The 24,705-nt window shown below is 39.6% G+C and overlaps 1 protein-coding gene across 11 annotated transcripts in view; it reads left to right on the top strand.

Moving 5' to 3' along the window:
* LOC101096257 (LIM domain containing preferred translocation partner in lipoma) overlaps positions 1 to 24,705 on the top strand; it is a 692,709-nt gene that overhangs the window by 654,735 nt on the left and 13,269 nt on the right. For 8 of the 11 annotated variants that reach the window (XM_023260309.2, XM_045036388.1, XM_045036386.1 and 5 more), the window contains 3 exons: positions 12,564 to 12,742; positions 18,410 to 18,530; positions 21,636 to 24,629. In XM_023260309.2, coding sequence (XP_023116077.1) covers positions 12,564 to 12,742; positions 18,410 to 18,530; positions 21,636 to 21,764 — 429 coding nt within the window. In that variant the 3' untranslated portion in view covers positions 21,765 to 24,629. Of the gene's footprint in view, positions 1 to 12,563; positions 12,743 to 18,409; positions 18,531 to 21,635; positions 24,630 to 24,705 lie in introns of those variants that run through there. The other 3 variants (XR_006584630.1, XR_006584631.1, XR_006584632.1) reach the window with 1 other exon arrangement.

The following is a 24,705-nucleotide window of genomic DNA, read 5'->3' as shown; positions in this document are numbered from 1 at the left end:
TTAAATTTTAATTCATGTATTGTTAACATGTGGTGTTATATTAGTTTCAGGGGTATGATATAGTGATTCAGCAATTCTATACATCACTCAGTGCTCATCATGATGTGTGTACTCTTTAATCCCCATCACCTATGTCACCCATCTGCCACCCACCTCCCTCTGGTAACCACAGGCTTATTCTCTATTTAATCTTCACATTCTTAAAAGTGCATTTTATATTTCTTATCTCATTATCAAAAGCCTGAAAGATAGACTGGACAATAATTAGTATCCCATTCTATAGATGAAAAAACTGATAGTCGGATGTTGAAATTGTGTTGTATAAGCTGTGAAGTTCCAGCTACTCCAGAAAGTGACTACCTCAGGGGAACTGATCTGAGTTCTGTTAATAACCTCTATTTATAAATTGCAAGCAGCAGGAATTATGAAAGTTGGACCTAAGACATCATGCCATGAGGCTTAGGATAGGATTAGCTCCCTGAGTTATTAGCCAGAGGGCCACCATACTTATCGGTATAAGACAGCCTTGTTTTGACAGTGGCAAAAACCCAAATTATGTCATATACTCAACTAATGATTTTTCATTGGCGATATAAGTAATTATGTCAATAATTAACCAACATTAGTTTTCATATTCTTATTGCTAACAAGGGCCAGAACACCAAAGAAAAGTTTTGGTACGCCAGAATGATCTAGCGTGGTGTTTGGGAAAGAACACTATATAGAAACCACAGTAATCAGGCCCTGAACTCAGTCAGCTCTTTCCCTAGTTACAACACTAAGCAGTTGACCTCCTTGAATGCAATGTGCTACCATCTAAGGGGAGAGAGTTGAACAAGATGATTTTCATAAGTGTTTTCAAGCTCAGGCAAACTCTGTTACTTGTGAAAGCCTATGGCAGTTTGCTAGAAATTCATAACCACATTCAGTGTAATTGGCATCACATGAACCAGATAGAGACTTATAGGAGAAACTTAACTGGAGGACAGCGAGAAGGAGAAGAATGAACAACTTTGTCTTTGAATTTAGAAGACATAGGTTCAAATCCAGCCACATCTATAAGCAAGCGACATGTAACTGGGACAAGAATTCTACCATTCTACCTCCTGTCATACATAGTTGTAGAGATTAAATGAGGTCTTCGTTGTGTGCCCTGAGTAAACTTTAAAAACTCTACCAAGGCAAGCTGTCATTTTTTGTTTGCGGAGTATAAAATAATATATATTACTTTCATGAAGGACTAAGAAATTTATGGTTTTGAGGTACAATTATATTCACAATAGAAGTAACAACAGCTTTTTTCACAAAATTCCCAGGAAGCAGGAGGGAAAATCTCTTAGGAATCCAGGAGCTGATTTTATATGATGGTATTATCCAGGTGTCGCAGAGTGTCATACACAGGATTCCTTAAATAATCCATTTTTTTTAAAAAAAGTAGAGATATAAAATTCTATAAAATGTAGAAGAATCAATGGTGAAGGACAAATTAGAAAAAAAGAGAAATGTAGTGTGTAGATATAGTAATTCAATTAAATGATCAATGAATGCCAAGGTAATTAAATATATGTCCTAGAACCCTTAGAATTTGTAAGGAGAATGACATAAAACTATTTATTATATAATGAGATTATGGATCTCATTTGGTCCCGGCAGGACTGCAATGTAAACACTTTGAGTCTTATTTAGTAGATAAGCAAACTAAAGGCCAGTAAGGTCAGGAACGTTGCCTGGACTTTCTAGCCCAGGTGTCGCATCTGTCACTCCTTCTCTCGCTGCGTATGACAGTCTCACTGCTCTGGTTCCCGAGTTGACAAGTCCCAACAGACTGTACCTTGAAAGTGTGGTAAAGGCAAATCTGTGATCTGACTTGGCTGGGAAGGAAAGGAATTCTGTTCTTTTTTCTCCTCTCTCAGTAGTCTCCATGGAGTGCTATGATCTTTTCATTTTGCTCCTGGCATGAAGGTCTGGCACATTCATCAGGGCTCAGCCCCCTCCGCCTTCATCCTATGCCTCCAGGGTTATGAGACATTCAAGAGAAGTGTTTAGGAAAAGCTGGCGTACTATAAGGGCTACACATTTTAAGGTAAAACACCACCTCTCCAGGCCTTAAGGTATAGATAAACTAAATGTCCTTCAGTGGGATTTTATTTTTAATTTCCTAAAGCTCAGATCGTAATCGCAACCTGAGTGCTTCAGAAGAAGCAACAGGGCTTTATTTACTTGGTCAAAAATGTGATTTGTGGCTCCTGGCAGAATTGGATACACTGACTTAATTGTACTGATCTTTTTGTCCTTTGTGTCAGCCTTTTTGCTTGTGATTTTAGGACATGTTTCTTAATTTTAAATCCAGTTTATGTAGTCCAAATACACACAGAAAAATTTGCAAGAATTTTTTTTTTTTTTTTTTTTTTTTTTTTTGCTAAATTGTACATTAATAGTCATGCATGCAATTGACACACAGATGTTCATCTCTGGCAGTGTGGAGTTCCCCTTCACCAGCTCTGCTCAATACCCTGACTTTGTTACAAACTCTTCCTGTGAAAGGAATTTTGTTTCAATGTAGGCATATCTCGGATTTAGATAATGAAAACTCTTGTGGTAACGCAACGTTAATTCCAAAGCCTGTTATAATGTCCTTTTTTTTTTTTTTTCCCTCCAAGAGCCAAGTCAAATCCCACCCAGATAAGTTCCCAGCCTCACACCATCACCATGTTGCCTGGTCCCTTACCATTCAGAAGTAATTACTCTCTCTGTTTCCATCACACATTACTCATTCCTCCATAATAGCAATGCGTTCTGCCCTTTGCCTCTAGTCAGTTATTTATAGAAGTGTCTGCTCCTCCCACTACATGGGGAACCTCTGAGGGCAGGGATGGTATCTTTGTTCTCTCTGCCTCTGTACCTGCCAGAATGTTGGACATTTTGTTCTACTCCTTAGGCTTTCTGCAGTGCTAAATTAAGTGGCGAGGCTGGCTGCTTTGCTCATCAGAAAATCATGCAAAAAGTTTCCTTGCAAGGTATTTATATGAAAGCTGAGGTAATACAGGCATTGGGTACAAAGAGTTTTGTTCAAAAAAATTAGTGGAAGTAAACAAAAAAATAAGAATGTTGAATTATTTTACTGAATTTCCAGTTACATGTTTCATAGCTGTATTTTTGTGTGTGGCTAATAACATCAAAAGAAAACACATTCTAAGGGTTTCATACCATCTCATAAATTGACTCAAGAGTTTTCCTATTTAGAAAAATTAGAATTCTCATCTACAGAATAGGAGTTTTGTTTCTGGTTTTAAAACATCATAGTCATAGGCATGGAAAGACACTGGGCTTACCATTTTTATTTTCGATGTGTTGAAACATGTATTAGATACAAATACAAATAGAGATACAGAGAGAGATTTAGATGAAGATATAGATACAGATATAGGTGAAAGACACTTGGAAAGTGCAAGAAACTTCTTAATAGGAAATGTATTCCTCACTGGGAGGCAGAGCTGTAGGGAAGTGTATAATACAGGTTGTTAGGAGAACTACCAAGGTAAAATGCTGTCTTCATCTGCAGGGAAACCCAAAAGTACTGCCATCATTTGGGAAGACTTACTGATTATCAAAATCTAGAAAAAGTTTAAAATACAAAATTCAGATATGGAATATAATTATTTGACTTTAAATAATGTCACTGTCACTTCAGTGGAGGTTTGCTGAGCTGTAGCCCTTGTCCCTTCTTACCGCACCACATTGCTATTCCATTGGGAACACCAACACCTAAGCCCAAGCTGTGCTTCCCAACCTGCTTTACATCATGATCCTTGTGGGAAATGATGGCATGCATTCAGCATACTGGAATCAGTGGGTGGGGCTTCTCCTCACCCAAGGTGACCACTCAGGAACTATGGAAGCCCCTGGCCCCCTCTGACCCTCTACAATGCGGTACACCTGGAACCCATTGAGACACACTGTGCCTTAGCCTGCCAATTGAGAAGCTCCGGACTAGAGAACTGTTTTGCATGGTTAAAGAGAATAATTTTGTTTTATGGACATGCCTATCCAGTGTTTATTCATGCATAGTCTAACCAATATTTGGGGAGCATCAGTTTTATGCAAGCATACTGTTGTAGATGATGGGGGTACACAACAATGAGTTTTCTTTCGTACCCTGTGGGGGGGGCCAATGAAATTGACAATAGACAGACTGTGTTAAGATCTTGACACATTTCCTCTCCTTATTTATATGCATATAACTTGTAGGTAGTCAGTTTGAATGCCTTATGTTTGTGAAACGGAGTGTGTCTTCTGAAATATGAAGTAGGTATAGTATGATGGGCAAGGGATTACCCAATGGAGGGAGAATCAAGAGATCAATATTCCAACTCCAAATCCGCTACTAGGTGTTTCCCCTCTCTGCGCCTTAGTTTCTTGAATCTGGTAGCTGGACTAGAATCATGGTTTTTAAACTGTACAATATGGATCCCCCTTAGGTGCCATCCTTTCATGCTCTTCATCCAGGAGTGAGGTGGTCTTATTTTGGATGCTCTGCCCTGGTAACTGTTTCCCCGAGCCAAGGATTATGAGAGAGGTGGGCAACAGTTGAAAACTCCTGGACAAGAGTCACTTCTAAAGATCTTAAGAGCCCAATATCTTCAAACTCTTCTTGTTTCTTGTTATTTTTATCCCAAGGGACCAAAACTGTATCGAGAAATGAGACGTCACCCTCGTTTTTTCCAAGAGTCTTTTCTGTTTCAAAACTGCTTTTGTACCTAAAAAAAACAATAAAGATTGAATATAAGATCACATTTTAATTTTATGAAATGAAAATTTTAACATTTCTAAATGGCAACACTTTATACTCTTCTGCATCTTCAAATACTTGTGTGTCTTGATTTAAAATACCTAACCATTGAAGATGCACACACACCTATGCAATATGTAAATTTTAGACATATTTTTTCTGTCATCTAACTAGTAGTTAATGCTTATGTTACCTATAGGCTTCATTTATATTCAGATGATTCTTCTAGCTCTTCTGCCTGTGAATTAGACAAGTTATTTATACAGTACCCAAGGATAGAAAAGATACAACCAGATTGTATCTCCAATTTAAAAACAGTTACATTTGGGAGTTTAGTGTACAAGATTTGTTTGTGATTTTATTTTTATTTTCACTTAACTTTTTTGCTTTTAATCGCAATTGTATTGCCATCACTCCAGAAAAGTTTATAAGCTTCCTTGTTCTTTCTGCTACTCTAACATCTTCTCCCTATAGCCATACCTTCATCGGAGTAACTGCCTAAAACATTTTCTCAAGATTCTAAAAAAAATAAATAAATAAATAAATCCCCAAACGGTGCCTAGAATTTTGGAAAAAGAAAAGAAATCCAGACTCTTCATTCAACTTAAGCTGCAAGGTGCCTCACAGCTGGTCAGCAGTTGCCCACTGTGTGTCAGGGATTGTGCAGGTCCTGGGCAAAGATGGTTCTGGTGTGGAGGCTATAGTGTACATCCCAGACCCTTCTTCACGACCAAGACTCTTATCCTCCCCCTACCCTGACCATTCATAGCTGAGTTCCTTCTCTGGTAATTACTCTCAGTTGGTTGAAGGGAACCTCTTCACCCAAGATCACTCCTTCTTGAGAGCATCCTGTATCCACTGACCAGTAGATGCAGAGTTGTAAGACCCTACCCCCAAGCCTCAAGGAAGGACAACTCTGCAGAAGCATCTTAGCTCCAATAACTTCCCATGTGCAAATCTCTGTTTCAGAATCTGTTTCCTAAGAAGCTCATCCAATGACTATGGCTCCACGCAAGGAGGGTAGGGGTGGTCACAGTTTGCTTGTAGAGGTCGATGTAAATCATGAAATCAAGTACATTATATCATTGTCATCAGAGAAGCATCATATAATCCTATGGGGGTGGAAGAAGTGACTTATTTTTCTTGGGGAGAATTAGCAGTGGGAGAGGGAGAGGGAGCAGAGGGAGAATTAGAAGTGTTTTTCAGAAGAGGCGACATTGGAGCTCAACTTTGAAGAATGAATAGGTATTCTCTAGGCAAAGAAGGATGTGAGATATTCTGGGATTGTAAAAGAACGTAGCTTATTAAAGTGGTGGCAAAGCACTCAGAGTGCAATTGGAAGGTGAGATCCATGGGAAGGAGCAGTAGTGATGGATCCAGAACCAGGTCATGAAACATTCTTATGCTGGAGTGTGCTCTTTCTTCCTAGCCCTCCCCTTAGCCATAGCACCTGTACTGCACACACAAGATGCAATTTGAGTAGACATACTTAGAGATGCCCTTCTGTCACTTATTTGCTTGGAGACTTATTTCTTTGTCTATTTCCTTAAAAACTATTTTATTAGACATTTCATTTTTACTGGCTTTACAAAAGCTCTGTGTTTATGCAAAGAGGGCATCTTTTAGTCTGGCTTTAAAATAATCATCTATAAGGAGACACAAAGTTCTTCCTCTGTCATGCTTGAAATTCTATCACCAGTAATTTCTGGAATTTCAAGTGGTAAGGCATCATAAAGATTATACAGTCGAGGTTTCTAGCACATGAACCTTCCTTTCAAACTTCAGACAAGGAGTTGTCCAGTTGTTTCTAGTATATCTCTAGTAATGGAAACATTACCCTTTTCCCACTGTGGTTAATTCTGATCTATCACAAGCAATAAAATTGCAGAGTTGGAATTAATCATTGTACTATAGATGAGAAAAGTGAGCTCTAGAGAGAAGAAATGATTTACCCAAAGGCATACAGTAGATGCTACCAAAGCCAGAGAAACAATTCATATTCTTCATCTAGCAACTTTCCTTCCCTATGGCAACACAACAATCATCAGATCCCTGTATGAATTAGGTAGTTTCAGGAACCTGGGGTATTAGTCCCTCCTCTGCCCCTAATGAACTCCATGACTCACATCCAAGTGCATCAGGGCTCTGGGTCTATTTTTCTCACCTGTGAAATCAGAGGGCTGGGCTAGAGGAACTTCTTGCTCCCTCCACTCTAATGTTATAAAAGTCTTTTATTAAGTGTAGCTGATATACAATGGCATATTAGTTTCACGTGCACAACATAGTGATTCAGAATTCCAGTTGTACAATGAATAAGTCACGGAGGTGAAAAGTACAGCACAGTGAATAGAGTCAGTAACACTGTAATAACTTTGTATGCTGACAGATCGTAGCTACACTTACCATGGTAAGCTTTATAAGAGTCTTTATCCTTGCTCTAAGAGAAGATATGTCTACAGCTCCTAGTGGACCAGCTAGAGACTGAAAGGAGAAGAGTACAGCAAAGAGAGCTGACTAGAGAAGTTTAATATGTCCTCCTCTACCATGTGCTAGCCCAAGCTTCCAGTCAGCTGTATTCTTGGAACCTTCATTTTCTGATCTATGGGCATATTATAGTCGTCTCACTGTAGGCATACTTTACACAGTTTTTCCTTTGTAGCATAAGTGTTCAGATTACCTGTCCTTTAAACAGTGTTTCCACAGACCATAAAGTCTTTCCTTAGAAACTGACTCAACCTTATATGCTGCTGCTGGTTTTGAGTAAATGGGCTAAATCTTGCAGCCAAGCCTCAATGCAAACAAACACATTTTCTGGTCAAGCATTTTCTGGTTTGTTCAACTCCATTACAGGATTACAGGACTGCCTTAAAAAAAAAAAGTTAAAACCCGCAGAAGAGCAAAACACAAGCCCTGGGAAGACAGTTTGCAGCCACATCAGCTCAGATCACCAGGGTAGAAAAAAAGCAGGGCCCTCATTGTCCAGAGCATCATTTTCTCCAGACTTTCATCTTATGTTCTTCTGCTATTTTAATTTCACCACTTCAAAATGGGGGGAAAATAGGTTAATAGTTTCCATGAGTTTAGACTGTGACCAGAGGCATACTAAGCAATTTCAGAACTTTCAGCAACCACAGCTTTGAGGAGAGGATGGTGATGGATATACCAATTCATCTTCGGATGGATTCCAGAGACAGGAGAATCAGACCAGCCCAGAGATGCCTGGGTAGGATGTAAACAATATTCCTTTTTTTTTTTCACACATTCAACCTGGGTTTAGTTTTATTCCAGATACTATACTAGGTATAGCATAGGACAGCAAAATATATTCTTAAGACATAGTCCCCAAGGCCTGCATTGCCCTGATATCAAAATCAGATAAAGACACTTACGAAAGAAAGAAAGAAAGAAAGAAAGAAAGAAAGAAAGAAAGAGAAAAAAGAAAACAACAGGCCAATATCTCTGATGAACATAGATACAAAAACCCTCAAAAAAAATATTAGCAAACCAAATCCAACAATACATTTAAAAAAATCATTCACCAAGTAGGATTTATTCCTGGGTTGCAAAGGTGGTTCAATATTTGCAAATCAATCAGCATGATACAACACATTTACAAGAGAAAGGATAAAAATCATATGATCATTTCAATGGATGCAGTAATAGGTTTTGACAAAGTACAACATCCATTCATGCTAAAAAAAAACATCAACGAAATAGGTTCTGAAGGAATATATCTCAACCTAATAAAGGCCATATATGAAAAATCCAGCTAATGTCATACTCAATGGTGAAAAACTGAGAGTTTTTCCCCTAAGATCAGGAATAAGACAAGGATGTCCACTCCCACCACTTTTAAATTTAATTTTTAATGTTATTAAAACATTTTTAATGTTTTTGAGAGAGAGAGAGAGAGAGAGAGAGAGAGAGAGAGCATGAGTGGGGGAGGGGCAGAGTGAGGGAGACACAGAACTCGAAGCAGACTCCAGGTTCTGCACTGTCAGCACAAACACTGACACAGGGCTCAAACTCATGAACCATGAGGTCATGACCTGAGCCGAAGTCAGACCCTTAACTGACTGAGCCACCAAGGGGCCCCACCACTTTTATTCATTAGAGTACTAGAAGTCCTCGCCACAGCAATCAGGTAAGAAAAAGAAATAAAAGGCATCCAAATTGGTAAGAAAGAAAGAGACTTTGACTATTTGCAGTCTAGATTTTGACAATCATGCAGACATGATACTATATTTAGAAAACCGTAAAGACACCATAAAAAAAAAAAAACTACTAAAACTGTTAAGTTAATTTAGTAAGGTCACAGGATACAAAATCAATGTGCAGAAATCCATTGCATCTCTATACACTGATAATGGAGGCACAGAAAAGAAGTTAGGAAAACAATCCCATTTACAATTGCACCAAAAATAACAAAACTCCTCATAATAAACTTAACCAAGGAGGCAAGAAACCTATACTCTGAAAACTATACAACATTGATGAAGGAAATTGGAGATGACACAAACAAATGAAAACATATTCCATGCTCATAGATTGAAAGAACAAACATTGTTAAAATGTTGATACTACCCAAAGCAATCTAGAGATTTAATGCAATCTCTGTCAAAATACAAACAGCATTTTTTGCTAAACTGGAACAAAAATGTCCTAAAATTTATATGGAACCACAGAAGACTCCATATAGCCAAAACAATCTTGAAAAAGAAAAACAAACCTGAAGGTGTCACAATTCCAGATTTCAGGTTATACTACAAAGCTGTAGTACCAAAACAGTATGATACTAACACAAAAACAGACACATGAATCAATGGAACAGGACAGAAAGCACAGAAATAAATCCACGATTACATGGTCAATTAATCTTTGATAAAAGAGGCAAGAATATACAATGGGAAAAAGTCTCTTCAAACAAATGGTATCTGGACAACTGAACAGCTACATGCAAAAGAATGAAACTGGACCACTTTCTTATACCATATACAAAAATAAACTCAAGATAGATTAAAGACCTAAATGTGAAATCTGAAACCATACAAATTCTAGAAGAGAGCCCAGTCAGTATTTTCTCTGACATCATCCGTAGCAACATTTTTCTAGATATGTTTCTTGAAGAAGGGGAATAAAAGCAAAAATAAACTATTGGGACTACATCTTCTTCACATGAAAAGAAACAATCAACAAAACTAAAGGACAAACTACTGAATGAGAGAATATATTAGTAAATAGCCTATCCAATAAAGGGTTAGTATCCAAAAATATATAAAGAACCTATACAATTCAACATGCACACACACAATAATAATAATAATAATCTAATTAAAAATGGGCAAAAGACATGAACAGACTTCTTTCCAAAGAAGACATACAGATGCCAACAGATACATGAAAAGATGCTTAACATCACTTATCATTAGGGAAATGCAAATCAAAACTACAATGAGATATCACCTCACAACTGTCAGAATGGCTAAAATTGAAAACACAAGAAACAAGTGTAGGCAATGATGTGGAGAAAAAGGGACCCTTGTGCATTATTGGTGGGAATGTAAACTAATGCAGTCACTATGGAAGACAGTAGGGAGGTTCCTCAAAAAGTTAAAAATAGAACTACCTTAGTATCCAAGAATCACACCACTGAGTATTTGCTCAAAAAATGTAAAAACACTAATTTGAAAGGATGCCTGCATCCATATGTTTATTGTGATGTTATTTATGATAGCCAAATTATGGAAACATAATTGTTTCCGTCAACAGATGAATGGATGAGGGATACATATGTAATATTATTCAGCCATAAAAGAAGAATGAAATCTTGCTATTTGTAACAGCGTGGATAGAAGTAGAGAGTATAATGTTAAGCAAAATAAGCCAGTCATAGAAAGACATATCATCTGATCTCACTCATATGTGTAATTTAAGAAACAAAACAAATGAACAAAAGGAAAAAAGAGAGAGAGAGACAAACCAAGAAACAGACTCTTAACTACAGAGAACAAACCGATGGTTACCAGAGAGGAGGTGAATGGGGGGATAGATGAAACAGGTGCTGGGGATTAAAAGTACATTTATTGTGATGAGCACAGGCTGATGTATAGAATTATTGAATCACTATATTGCACACTTGAAACTAATATAACACTGTATGTTAACTGCACCGGAATTTAATAGCTTCTTTAAAAAAGACATAGTTGCTTCCCTTAAAGAGATTAGTCTAATAGAAGAAATAGACAAATGTGCAAATACTTTTAATACAGTGAACACTGTAAGTGCTCAGGAAGGGTAGAGAAAGAAGCAATTGATTCCAACTGAAGGCATCAAGGTAGGCTTTACTGGAGAGTTGCCTTCTGACCTGTACCTTGAAAGTTCAAGATGATAAACTGTAGTTCATTCTAGGCATTAGCCAATGCACAGAATTATGGAAGTTTCTCATAAATTTGAAATAGCATGAGCAATCTGAGACATTAGGGGAATCTGACCCTAGAAAGGGAGGTTGAATGTCAGGGAAGGAATTAGTTTTTATCACATTGTGGGGCTGTAGAAGTTTTTGCTAGAAGCAAAGTTAGTTAGTCACATCTGTGTGTTGGAAAGGAAACTGGAAGTCACTTAGGGAACATGGAAGTGTTAGAGAAGGAGAGATGCAAACAAGAAAGCCAATCAGAGACTGTTGCCGTGGTTGAGACATCAGCACACTAGTTATCTACCTATAGGCATTTCTTGTGTGAGAGCTATTTAAAGGTTCTCATGGTAAGAGGGAAATTACTCCTTACTTTCCACATCCCTTCCAGTTCTGCATCTTTCTAATAAGATCCCCATCCCAGGTTTATTCTAGATTGTAAACTCTGAATCAGTCCAGACATCTCACTTGGAATATAGCATATAACAAGGTTGTTTAGTAGACAGCATGGGATTCTAGGGAAGGATGGAAAGTTAATAGCCAATTTTATCAATCTTTCCAAGTCCTGATCAATATATGGTATCCCTTTTGGTGAGGGTTTCATTTTTTAAAGCTCAGCATATTTTGTAAGACAGATAAGTTGACTTTCTTTTCTGTCCAGGGTGCACAACACTAAACTTGGAGGTGGTGTTCGAATCAAAGCTTTAAATAATCAAAAGCCTCATGGATTATGCTGAGCCCTGATTGGGTTCTACAACTGTCATGCTCTGTGAGTCTCCATCATCAGGCACACCCTCCTAAAATCTTAAGGTCCTTGGTGACCCTCCCAGATTTTTGAAGACTCATCAAGTTTTAGAACAGTGAGGTGTTCTTCCAGTGGAGAACCTTGGTTATGCAGTTCAGGGGGTCAAACAACTACAGCTGTGAGCAAAATCCAGCCCACTTTTGTAAGTAAAGTTTTATTGGAACACAGTCCTGTGCATTTACAACTGCCTTCACACTATGACAGCAGAACTGAATTGCTGCAACAAAACCAGATATATTTACCGCACGTGCCTTTACAGAAATGTTTGCCATCAACCCTGCAATAGTGGTAGAAAAGGGACGGAAGTCAGAAGACATGTGTTCTAAATGCTTGGTTGGCCACCTACTACCTGGGTGAATTTAGAAAAGACCCCTGATGTACCTTACGTGTTTCTTTGTCTCTATAATAAAGGTATGCACTCTGCTTTCTCCCAAGTACTGTGATAGGCACATGAGCCAATTGTGTCTGTAACAAACACTGCTGGTCTTGCCATAAGGTATTAAATACGTGGAGCTCCTCAAGTCCCAGTTTAACATTGGTGTTTATCTCTCCTTCCCCAGAACACCCTGGAACAGTGCAGTGTGTGCTCCAAGCCCATCATGGAGCGGATCCTGCGAGCCACCGGAAAGGCCTATCATCCTCACTGCTTTACCTGCGTCATGTGCCACCGCAGCCTTGACGGGATCCCATTCACCGTGGACGCTGGTGGCCTCATTCACTGCATTGAGGACTTCCACAAGTAGGCAGTCTACTCTGTCCCCTCGAGCCTGCCAGTCCCCTCAAGAGTCTGTCCTTACTGCCTGGTGTCTGGGCCACACATTCTTCTCTCACAGAGCTGTAGGATCTCAGGATTTGATAGGACCTTAAAAATGGAGTTTGTTAATCCCCTCTTCTAATCCAGGAACGGGTGTCCATTAATCCATCTGGTCCTTCACCCCAGTTTCTGCTCAAAGGCTTGCCTGGGGCTCATCCGTCACATCTTTGTGTGGCTCTGATTGTGAGAAAGTTGACTCAGATGCAGAGTATGTACGTTGGAAATAGGCAGGATACCAGGGTAGCCCTCCCTGGCCTCAACACGAACAAGATGTGTGACAGTGGACAAACCGCTCAATTTCTCCGAGCTGTTCAGTCTGGTCACTAGAACAGAGCCTGTCTTAAAGCTCCCCAGGTGTAATAGTCCACAGTTCTCTCTGGCGCTGACCTCTACGTCTTGCCAGTCTACAGATAGGAGATCACAGGGAGGCGGACGTGCACACAGAGCCATCAAGTCTGTCTTCCTAGTATAGGCCTCGCACGTATTTGGGTCCATGTCACACCATTAGCTGTCACATCTTCCCGTAACCTGTTTCCCTACCCAGGCCTTCTCCCCCTCAGGATGCTTTTCGATAAAATTAATGCATGCAGTCTTGTGCAGTCTTTTGAAGAGGATTAGAAAGTAGAGTCTCAAGGTCAAGGGAACTTACTCGTGGGCCTGGAAAAATATGTCCTTCAGTTCTGTCATTCATAGGGCCCTCTTTCCTCTGTTATAGCTGTGGTGTTCATGAAAATTGTATGCTTTTTGTTTTGCCTTCTTTTTATTTGGCCCCTTTGCTAGTTGGCTGATTTGTTGATGACATTCATTACAAATATATAGTAACCATATGAAAGCTATAGCAGTGATTTGTAAATGGGAGGCACGGAGGCTTTCTGGCTTACTTACGGGGCAGTCTGAGTCTTTGAGGACAGTCCAAAGCTCTCACGGAGATAAAGCTCATGTGGCTCACCAGTTTGGGTCTCCATTCTATGGCCTCCAGATGTGCGGTCTTGTGGGTTATTTTTCACCGCTCTGTTGACTGTCAACAACCAGGAGGAGCTTGCCACAAGCAGTTTGGGGCCTTGAGACTCCTATTTTAAAAAAATGAATTTCCTTAGCACTTTCCAAGTAGCAAAGAAAGGGAAAACCTCACGAAAAGACGTGAGGCTGAATGAATTATAAAACCCCAGAGGCAGGAATTCTCAACCTGAATTAGACAAGTAAGGGCTCACTTTGAAAGGGCAGTCACAGCATAAATTGTACTTCACGTTATTGATATTTTTAGCTTGTAATTACACATGAAAAAAACCTGCATCTATTTAAGGGAAGTGAAAAGATACCAACGGGGAGTGTGTTTCTGTCACTGTGTGCCTCCTTTCTTAGACTTCCCTGAATCCAAGACTGATAGATGTAATCAGAGCACACATGTTTCTGTTGCTAGAAAAGACGGATCTATTACACCCCCCAATTAAAACAGGAAATCAATTCTGACAAATGGAAGTTTATATCTATGCCATTTATCTTTCATTTCTAAGAGTGAGGAGCATAATTAGAGACTCGGGACTGGTGACATAAGTGTGTGGGTCTGAACACTCCAGACAAGCAGACTTGAGCAGCTAAAAGGCAAAAACCATCTCCAGCCCCCATCTCTCCCCCTCCACCACTAATTCCATGGCATGTTAAAACACAAATTATTTTTCTAAATAATGTTGTCTGCATGACTGGCAGGTATGTAGGGGGGGAAGCTTGATCTTTTCATGATTTCCCAAAGAAAAATAAGAGAAATTTTACAGAACCCTGTTTCTGAGCCTTGAAAGTACTAGAACACAAAGCAGCTAAAAGCCTCACCCAGGGTGGGCATTGCAAGGCAAACGAGAGGGTACAGAGCGGGAAACAGCCTTCTTTTGCAGACTGTTTTGGGGGGCCTTGGGCTTAGTCTTTTAGGAAGGAAAGCTTTTAGGAAATGTCTTTCAATTCAGTCGAGCCACATCTGCAGAGAGCCCTCTGGGTGCTCCGTGCTAAAGGAGAGAGATACAAGGACAGAAGCTGCCTGAGTAGAAAATGCACAGACACACCGAGAAAAACCCCTGTCAGCAAGGAGCTTGCCAGAAGGAGGGGAGGGAATAAGTGCAGAGTATGTGTGATATCAGGCAGAAGGGGCCAGACACGATGAGACAGGCACAGGCGAAGGCTTGAACTGGCAGAGTCCGAGATTACTTGGCCCCGGGATCCGGGTAGGCTTCTGGAAGCAGAATCTGAAAAGTATTTTAAGTGAGAAACAGAAATTCCTGACAGCAGGAACCACTCAGGAAATAAAGAAGGGGTGAAGTGGGGAAGGGCGTCTCTACATTCAAGGAAGATTTGCTTGGCTGTAACTAGAGCAGCCTGAGAGTGGAAGTGAGATACGGAAGGCCCATGAGAAGAGATTGATCTCGCCTTCTTAGCATCCTGTCTTCTAAACTGGTGCTGCCCAAATGTTTATGTGCTTGCAAGTCACCTAGGGATCTTGTTAAACTGCAGATTATAATTCAGTAGGTCTGAGGTGGGACCTCCCAATTCCAAATTTCTGACAATCTCCCCGATCGTCTTGGACAGCACTTTGAGTAACAAGCTTCCCAAACACTATTTGTAAGGCTTTGTCAATGGGCCATCCCCTGCATAACCACCTCCAGTCAATGCTGGCCCAAGTCCTCTATCCTATTGGGTAGCAACTCTTCCTATTTCAGATGACTGTTCAAACCAGTTCCCTGGCAAACTGACTGTGTCCACCCTCACCTTCAACATACACACACACACACACACACACACACACACACACACACTTTCCCATTTCACCTAAATGGCCTTCATTCAAGGTCCAACTCAATTACCACCTCCTCTGAGAAGACTTCCCTGACCTCAACCCTCCCCTGTCCCCCTGTTTGAATTTATATCTTCCTCTCTGTGTTCTGCAGAGTTTTGTAAATCAGCTATAGCTAGTACATACACAGCCTGATTAGTAATAAAGAACACACACACACACACACACACAATTTTACACTTAACCACCTTAAATCATTTTTGCAATGTGGCAGGATATGTATATCGCACTTAATAGAATAAATGCAGAAATAGATAGAACTCCCTCACCAGTCTGGATGCAGGAGTCCTAGTTTATTTCTGTATTCCCAGTGCCAGGACAGTGAGCTCTGAAAAGCAGGTTTATTTAACTGACCTTTCATTGTGTTGAGCCTTTATTTCACTATGTGTGCTTTCTTATCAGAGACATTACACTCATCCATTTATTTGTTTAATCAGCATCCATTTGTTGATTGCCAGAAATGTGCCAGGACACAAGATGATTAAGACTGTCCTTCTCTGAGCCTTGGCTTCTGTGGCTATGAAGCAGAAATGATAAAAACTATTTCTTCATAATGTTGTTGTCAGTAAAAACACGAGGTCAAGTGTGCAGAGAGCTTAACAAGCCTTGGCACTTAATAAGCACACAATATATGGTAGCCATTTGAGCCATCAAAAGTGTTTTTTATCAAATTTACTTTTATTATTATTATTATTATTATTATTATTATTATTATTATTATCTGCTGAGTGAGCTGAGCTTTGAAACAGACCACCTGGGATTTAGAACAGTCTTTAAAATGCCGGCCAAGGAACACTGTGGGGACTGTGAAACCACTTCCTGTCTTCCCTTTGTTTTTTCCCATCATGGAAATGAGGCCAATTGGTAGGAAGGAATCCTTACTCAGCGAGAACACAATTTATGCCTTTCCAAAGAGGAAGGACTTGAAGATTGAACATAAAGATCCAAGTCACATCTTTTTATAGAGCAAAATGGCAGACACTTCATTTTATGAGTGGTAGCCTGAAATTCTACTGTCTGCCCTGGTCACAGAAGTTGTTTCTGGAGATTCAGAGACTGAGCAGAACCTGCCAGCTGGAAGCTCACAGTAGAGCAATCCCCGAAGATGTGCAAATAATCACTACTAAAATAGGCAAATTCAGGGAAAGATATTTTATCTTAGAGAAGTAATTCTACTTGAGGAAATAGGGGCAGGCGCGCAGTTCAATGATAGAAAAGATAGACTTCTGACCCCACAGAATTTACAGTCCCGATGGGCTTGGGGAAAGGAAATTCTACAGCGGATTCCAGAAGCCTGCTTATTTCACTACTGATGACCCAGATGCAAATATAATCAGGTAGTCCAAAGCAGTCTTTTTTTCCTTTTTCTTTTTCTTTTTTTTTTTTTTTACCACCGAGTGTAAACTTCTTGCATAAAATGCCAATTATAACAACCCTGATTACTGCTGCAGTTGTACCCTGATCCTTTTAATTTTTCTTTCAGAGCAATCAATTGATCTGCTGCTTAATTCATATTTATTTAGATTGCAGCCATACAGATGCCTTTTGGCTGCTGCCAAGAAAATTAATATGTACATATAGAGTATAATGTATGTAAAAATGCTTTGACAACCATAAAGTGCTCTGCAAAGTATTAGATTACTATCATTATTTCTTTTTAAGTCTCACTACAAATAGATAAATTTTAACATCATTAATCTTAAAACCATTACCATGAAAAAACTGAGTTGCGCAGTCTGTTTGTCCTTTTTTTTTTTTTTTTTTACCTCTATCAGCTTTTATCCGTGGCCATTTCAAATCATGTCTTATTTCACACCTTCCCAAATGCTACCCCTAATTTCCAGGAGATAGGGATGAATGCACAGCCTATATTTGCAGCCTCTTAATCTGCTCTGAGAAAAAAATTTTAGGGCCATCGGTCACATTCAGGAATGTTAAGAGATTAGGAAATGTTAAAATTCCTCAAAATTCCTCACTAACAGTTAACCTCAAAAACACACATATATGTGTCTCTATCTGTATAAGTGTTCATACCTTTTGGAAGTGCTAAAACCCTCTGAAGAATAAAGAACTTGACAGCTTTTTAACTTTTTCCTTTTCAAACAAGAGTTTAACACAATCGAAATGTCAGAAGTACACGCTTAGTCATAGCAAGTTTGGTGTATTTAAGGTCGCTAACTTCTGCTGTTTTGAAAATATATGTGGTCGAGGTTTCTTGTGTTAATTCCCTAGAACTTAGTATCAAAGAAAGAGGCTCTAATAAGTGGGAATGACACAGCTACCAACCTCAGAATATTTGTGGAGGGCCTGGGGAGTACATATAAGGTCTAGAAGTGAAAGTCAAACAAGATGAGGTCAAGGAAAAGAAAACATAGTAAGGGCCGCCAGGACCCTGCCCTAACCCAGGATTTGTGTTTGCAGTCTATGCACAAGTGAATTCTATGTCACATACCATGTGACCAATAGCTCCTAGATGCTCTTCATCCATAAGGATTGTATACACTCACTCCCCAGCCTCACGAAATCTCACTTTATGGTCTAGAAGGACCTCAAAAGTCACTGAGTCTAAGTCCCTTATTTTACAGCCGAGGGAACAGACCCAGAAAAGGATCGTGATTTGCTCAAGGTCATGCAAGATGACAGAGCAGAGGTCCTGACTCTTGACCTACCCCTCATCTTTCCACTTGTGGGTCTCACCTGTTTGTCAGTGTCTATGCTCAATGTCTAACCAGAACTGTTGTCTCCATTTTCAGGAAATTTGCCCCCCGATGTTCTGTGTGCAAAGAGCCTATCATGCCGGCCCCGGGCCAGGAGGAGACTGTCCGGATTGTGGCTCTGGATCGCGATTTCCATGTTCATTGCTACCGGTGTGAGGTCTGTGGTCAGCACCCCCACACCCTGTCAGTGCATGGCAGGTGCTGCGAGGCCCAAGGGAAATAGGTTTTCACAAACAGCAGTTATTCAATCTGGGGAAAACCCCTGGTACCTGTGTTCATTAGGACTTGGGTTTTAGATCTTACGCTTTCATTTAATCCTGGTGACCCTGGATAAGTCACTTTACCTCTCACTCTCAATTTTCCCACCTGTAAAAAGGGCTCAAATTCTTATTCACCTCCCCAAATATGGCTGTGCCACTAAAATACAAAACTGTATGTTAAAGAATCATAAACCACAAAGTGCTAAATTAGTAGGAAATGGTATTCTTGTTACTATTATTGTCATCGTTATAATGAGTTTTTTTTTTATTTTTTTAACGTTTATTTTATTATTGAGAGACAGAGAGAGACAGAGCATGAGCTGGGCAGAGAGAGGAGGAGACACAGAATCTGAAGGAGGCTGCAGGCTCTGAGCTGTCAGCACAGAGCCTGACATGGGGCTCGAACTCACAAACCATGAGCTCATGACCTGAGCCGAAGTCGGACACTAAACCGACTGAACCACCCAGGTGCCCCTATAATGAGTTTTTAACTGTGACTCTGATACTCCTATGGGACGGAGATCCATTCTCAGCCATTGAGAAAGATAAGATCTCACTCCTCTCCAAGGGGTTGGAACTTGATGCTCAAAGTCATGGAGACTGGTTGAGTTAGCAGGCACTGACTATGCACATAAGACAGGAGGTCAGGCGGCTGCTAAGAGCTCCAGGGGAAGTATACACAGGTGCCGTGGGAATACGTACAAGAGGCCTGTAATCCAGGTTGGAGGGCAGTAGTTAGCAGCTCTCTCTTCTCTCTGTGGGGAGAGTATGAACTGCCTATTGCCACACCCTCCCGTCATTGGTTCATCTAGTCCCACTAGGTGACCTTCCAAAGACTAAGGGGCTGGTGGGGTCAGGAGGGCTGGGGGGCTGTCTCTGGCTCTCTGGGACTACATTTATTCCACACTCACTGCTTTAGCTGTAGCTAACCACCTGATTTATGTGGGACTCTTTGTTTTGCCCTAGAGCCCAAGTTCCATATAGCTCTCTTCCCTTGACATAAGAAAAGATAATAATAATTAAGAAAAAGATAATAAACTACCAGCTTTTACACAAGATTTTATGACTACAGAGGAACAGCAACCTCCAGCCTTAAAACTGACCTGAATCATGAGGGTGAAAGAGCTTATAGATGCCTTAGAAGTCATTTCACAGATGGAGAAACTGAGGCTCAAAGAAGGAAAGCTCTTCAACTTTGCTCACACACTTGCTATACATACAAATAGGCTTTGACCTCTGATGGTTTTGTTTTTTGTGCCAAGAGTTGCATGAAATGTGTGCCTTTTCTCCTTCCAGATTAAATGACAGCAGTACAAATTAAGTTTGCTTTGAAATCCTATAAACTTTTTTATTTATGTATTTTTTCTTTATTTATTTGTTTAATATAATATATTGTCAAGTTAGCTAACATACAGTGTATACAGTGTGCTCTTGGTTTCGGGAGTAGATTCCCGTGATTCATCGCTTACGTACAACACCCATGCCAACAAGTGGCCTCCTCAGTGCTGATCATCCATTTTCCCCCTCTCCCCCCTTCCCCCCATCAACTCTCAGTTTGTTCTCTGTATTTAAGAGTCTCTTACCGGTTTGCCTCCCTCTCTGTTTGAAACAATGTTTTCCCCTTCCCTTCCCCCGTGGTCTTCTGGTAAGTTCCTCAAATTCCACACATGAGTGAAAACATATGATATCTGTCTTTCTCTGACTGACTTATTTCACTTAGCGTAATACCCTCCAGTTCCTATGAATTTTTAAAACAGTACTATAAAATGAGAGGAACAGTAAATAAGGAGAGGGCAAACCACAGTTCTAGCCCTGTCACAGATGCTTCATGACACTGGACCAATCGCTTCCCTCTCTGCTCTCACTTCCCCATCTATAAAAACGAGGAGGTTGGACTGGATGCCCATATGGCCCCTTTTGGTTCTAAGAACGATGAATGGTTCCAACACTGTGGTTGACTTCAGGCTCTTCAGGGTTTTCAGGTGATCATAGATGTCTGCTCATTAAATGCTTACAGCCATGTCACTTATGACACGTCCTTTCTTTTTTGAGATGCAAAGAGTTCATTTAATTCCATTATTCAGTTTCCGGAATGCCTCTAGAACTGCGGAATATCCGCTTGCTCATTTTGGCAAAGCCAGCCCTCTGGGGAGCCTGCCTCCTGCTGCCACTGCTGCTGCTGCTGCTGTTGTGTTGTGGGCGATACTCCTTCTAAACTTAAATTTTACTGGCATTCAAATGTAGACATGAGCCCCTGTGACCTCCTTGCTGTCATAGTGGACAGCAAAAGCTGAGCATGCGGCACTTCTAGCCTTTTAGAAGAGTTTCTACTGAAGTTAGCAAGGGCACCCACCACCAGATGAAGTATTGTATTTTTCTTGTCAGAGAAACTTCCATTTTCTCCAAAGGTAAAGGCCAATATTTGACTCTTGTATAACGCTTTCCCAAATGGAGCTGCAGAGGTGCTGAGGACAGTAGTACTGTTGCTGGCCCGTCTGCTTGGAAGGAGGCACTCTGCAGCTTGGCTTCTGCCCACCAACTGCCAAGGAGTTCTGTCCCTGCACCTGTGTATTCCTTTTGAGAGATCCTTAGACTAATGCTTAAAGGTCAAGATGACTCAGTGGTTGGGGATCTACCCTTGTTTTATTTTCTCTTGTCCTTGTTGTTGCTGTTTTTGTTGCTTGGGAGAGGAGAACAAAACTACTACTTGGGCACCCAGACCCTGGTATACTTCTCTTCTGGGACTCGTGTTTCCTATTAGGTAATCGGAGAAGGGGGGTCATTTTACTGTTTGTCTTTATGTCCCCAATCTCTTGTTCAGTTTCATTCAAGACATTATGTTGTATCCCGGGGAAGGCTTGGAGGGGGCCTGCGGTGTATGAAGAGGAAAGGCAGGAAACGGCCACATTATGGAGGGAGGCCTTGAATGGAAAGCTAAGGAATTTAGCCTTCACGTACACAGTTGCCATTTTCACTTACATCCTTTCCATCTATCTTTCCAGGATTGTGGTGGTCTCCTGTCTGAAGGAGATAACCAAGGCTGCTACCCTCTGGATGGACACATCCTCTGCAAGACCTGCAACTCCGCCCGCATTAGGGTGCTGACGGCCAAGGCCAGCACTGACCTTTAAGTTCAGTTAGTTGGTGGTGCTGAGAAGAATGAAACACAAGAAACAAGATAAGAAAAGACATGGGAAAAACACAGGAAAGGCAATCAAACCGTGGGATGGTCTCTGTTCTTCGTCTAATATTAACCTTTCTTTAGAAACACATAGATTATGAGATTTTTTTTTTTAAGTTCTCACCAAATACACATTTCACATTTAATCATGTAGGACCTTGATGGGCCTTTGTTCCCAAGGACTTCCACATTTTTGCACGGATTATACTCCATCCCATTCACTTCTGCATTCCTGTAACTTTTAATCCCTATGTTTGTCTCACTTTTCATCTGGTTGAATGGCTTTTTTTAGTGTGGTATTTGCTGTCACACAGTTTTTTCCTGGGTGAGTCTGCCAACTCACAGGTGCTTTTAGGCTTGAAGGTCTCATCCTATCACTTCCACATTGCCTGTGATCATAAAGGACAGCCATTCTTTCTGTGTGTATTGGAAAAGTACATCTTTCTGTTGCTCTAAACCGGTCATGTCCCTTGGGGTGGGGGGTGGGGGGTAAAAGTGTGCAATGTATATGTTAGGCAACAAAGAATTTAAGCTGTAAATGACATAGTTTAAAACAAGCGCCTACTGAATTTGCAACCAAATTTGATTGGAAATTCAAAGTCTATAGTGATTTTGGTGCTCAGGGCTCATTTGAAAACAGTTATTGGTGAGATCCAAACTTCAATTTTTTTCTGAGGGAATTACGGGTGGGATATACTGGGGGAAAAAAATTGGGGGGGGGTATGTTTGAAAAGCCTATTATTATCTCACAATATTATCTTAAGAGTTTCCTTTTCCATGCTACCTAGACATAATAATACAGACAAATTTTGTTTTCTATAGAACATAACACTTTCAAAACCATCCCACTTTTCATCTGAGAAATATTGCTGTGTTGTTTGTTTGTTTGTTTGTTTGTTTATAATATCCAAACACAACTACCAAAGTTGAGTTTTTCCAGGAGGAATATTGCTTATAAAGAACTGTTCATATTCTTCCTTTTTTTCCCCCAGGCCCAGGTCCTTTTTGCCTGACAACTGCAAATCAGAGCACACATAATAAAATCGTGTAGTTTGTTTAGTTTACTTTTAAAAAGACAGGAAAGCTTGAAAAGATTGTGAAACCACAGTTTCATTACTCTTGTAATCCTGCTATAAATCCAATTACATATTGCAGGAGACATTTTCATATCATCGATGTGACATTTACACCACACTTTCAGACAATCGCTGAAAAAAAAATTGCCTTTCTGAGCTAAAAATATGCAAAGTCTCTGCCTGGAATCTTTATTCAAACTCTTACTGGGCATTGAAATGCTTGCTTGCCAACTGCAGAACCATTCTTTTGGGTTCTAACTCGTTTCTTTTAAAGAGAGATGCCCATCTTAATAATGGCAGGTTGCCATCTGTAAACTAGTCAAGTATTTTGGATTGAGATTTCTTAAACGTTTCTTCAAATCTTCCACAAGTATATACTTTTAAATTATGAAGTATTTTAAATATACACAAAAGAATAAATAATAATATAATGAATCCCTGTATACGTGACACCAGCTTAAGAAATCAAATATAACAGATACAGATCCATTCCCTTGTGCACCCGTCCCTGATTCCACAAATAGCTTTCTCCTGATTATAAAGTGATAAAGTCAATTTTCTAGTCTGACTTTTATTTTAATTTTTAACACTCAGAACATAAATGAAAAATTATTTGTGCATGTTTTAAATTATAACCCATGCCTCAGGAATTCCAATTACATTTATTTTACTTTAGTAGAAATAATTGTAAAACTGGTTTGATTTTCTTGTTTTCAATAAGAAATTCTTAAGCCTTTGGTCCTTAGCTTCATCTAAGTTAATTTGCGGCTCATTCGCCTTGCTCACCCAATAGTTTTGTGTTAGAACTGCCGATGTTACGGCTTTCCACGGTTTTCCCAGAAAACTTTGTCCTTTCCCTACTTTGCTACTCTTGTCATTGGTCTTTTATATGTTTCTTAATGTGAAATACAATGGGATTCATTTTGGGCAGCATGTGAATTTTAGGATACAATAGTGACTGTATCTCTGAATTTCTGTCTTCCAAGTTCAAGATCAGACCATGCTGATGATCTCAAAGAGCACTGAGTGTTGGGCAGTTGGAGAGAGAATACAATCTGCTTGAATTGCTCCAGCAATTTGTTGTCTATGAAATACTTGGGGGAAATTGTGTTTAGGCCAAAAGCCCAATTTATTGAGAGATGGCTGTTATCTCTTGAAGTGCAGTCATATTATTATAAATTTTGCCAAAAGAGGAAAATTTATGAAATATTTATGCTATAAAGATGCAATAACATTCTACTTGTTTGCTACATTTAAGTCCTTATGTAACTAAATGTTTACAAGCCAAAACATTTTAAAAAGAGAGAGAGTTATAAGAAAATGCTGTCACAGACCCATCACTGTGGCATTGCCAGAATACTGCTTGCTTTCAATCTTTATAGTACATTTTTATCACATAACCTCAGAGTATCTTTACCAAAGAGTTTTAAAGTAAATCTCTTTTTAATATAGACCTATTATACTTTTATAATAATGAATGTGCACACATACATATGCAGAAATATTTAGATTTAGATTTCTTTTCTTTCACAAGTTATATTAAGGAAAGGATCCTACATATTTTATTCCGGGATTTCTTAATTATATGATTTATATTGCTTTCTTGTCTTTTCTATTAATCATTTGGTTTAAACAATGCCAAATTACTCTTTACTGTTCTAGTTACGTGAAATTTTGCCTATAACAGAGATAGAAAGATCATACTACCTTAACAATTATAATTCTTTTGTCTTTTGATATATCGTCTTGATTGTTATTTAAATTCATAAATAATAGAAAAATTAGAGTTTCTAAGAGAAAGTTTGTTAAAATATA

This window comes from Felis catus, chromosome C2, assembly GCF_018350175.1.
Source record: "Felis catus isolate Fca126 chromosome C2, F.catus_Fca126_mat1.0, whole genome shotgun sequence".
NCBI classification, from domain to species: domain Eukaryota; kingdom Metazoa; phylum Chordata; class Mammalia; order Carnivora; family Felidae; genus Felis; species Felis catus.
This window is presented reverse-complemented; position numbering and strand designations above follow the sequence as displayed.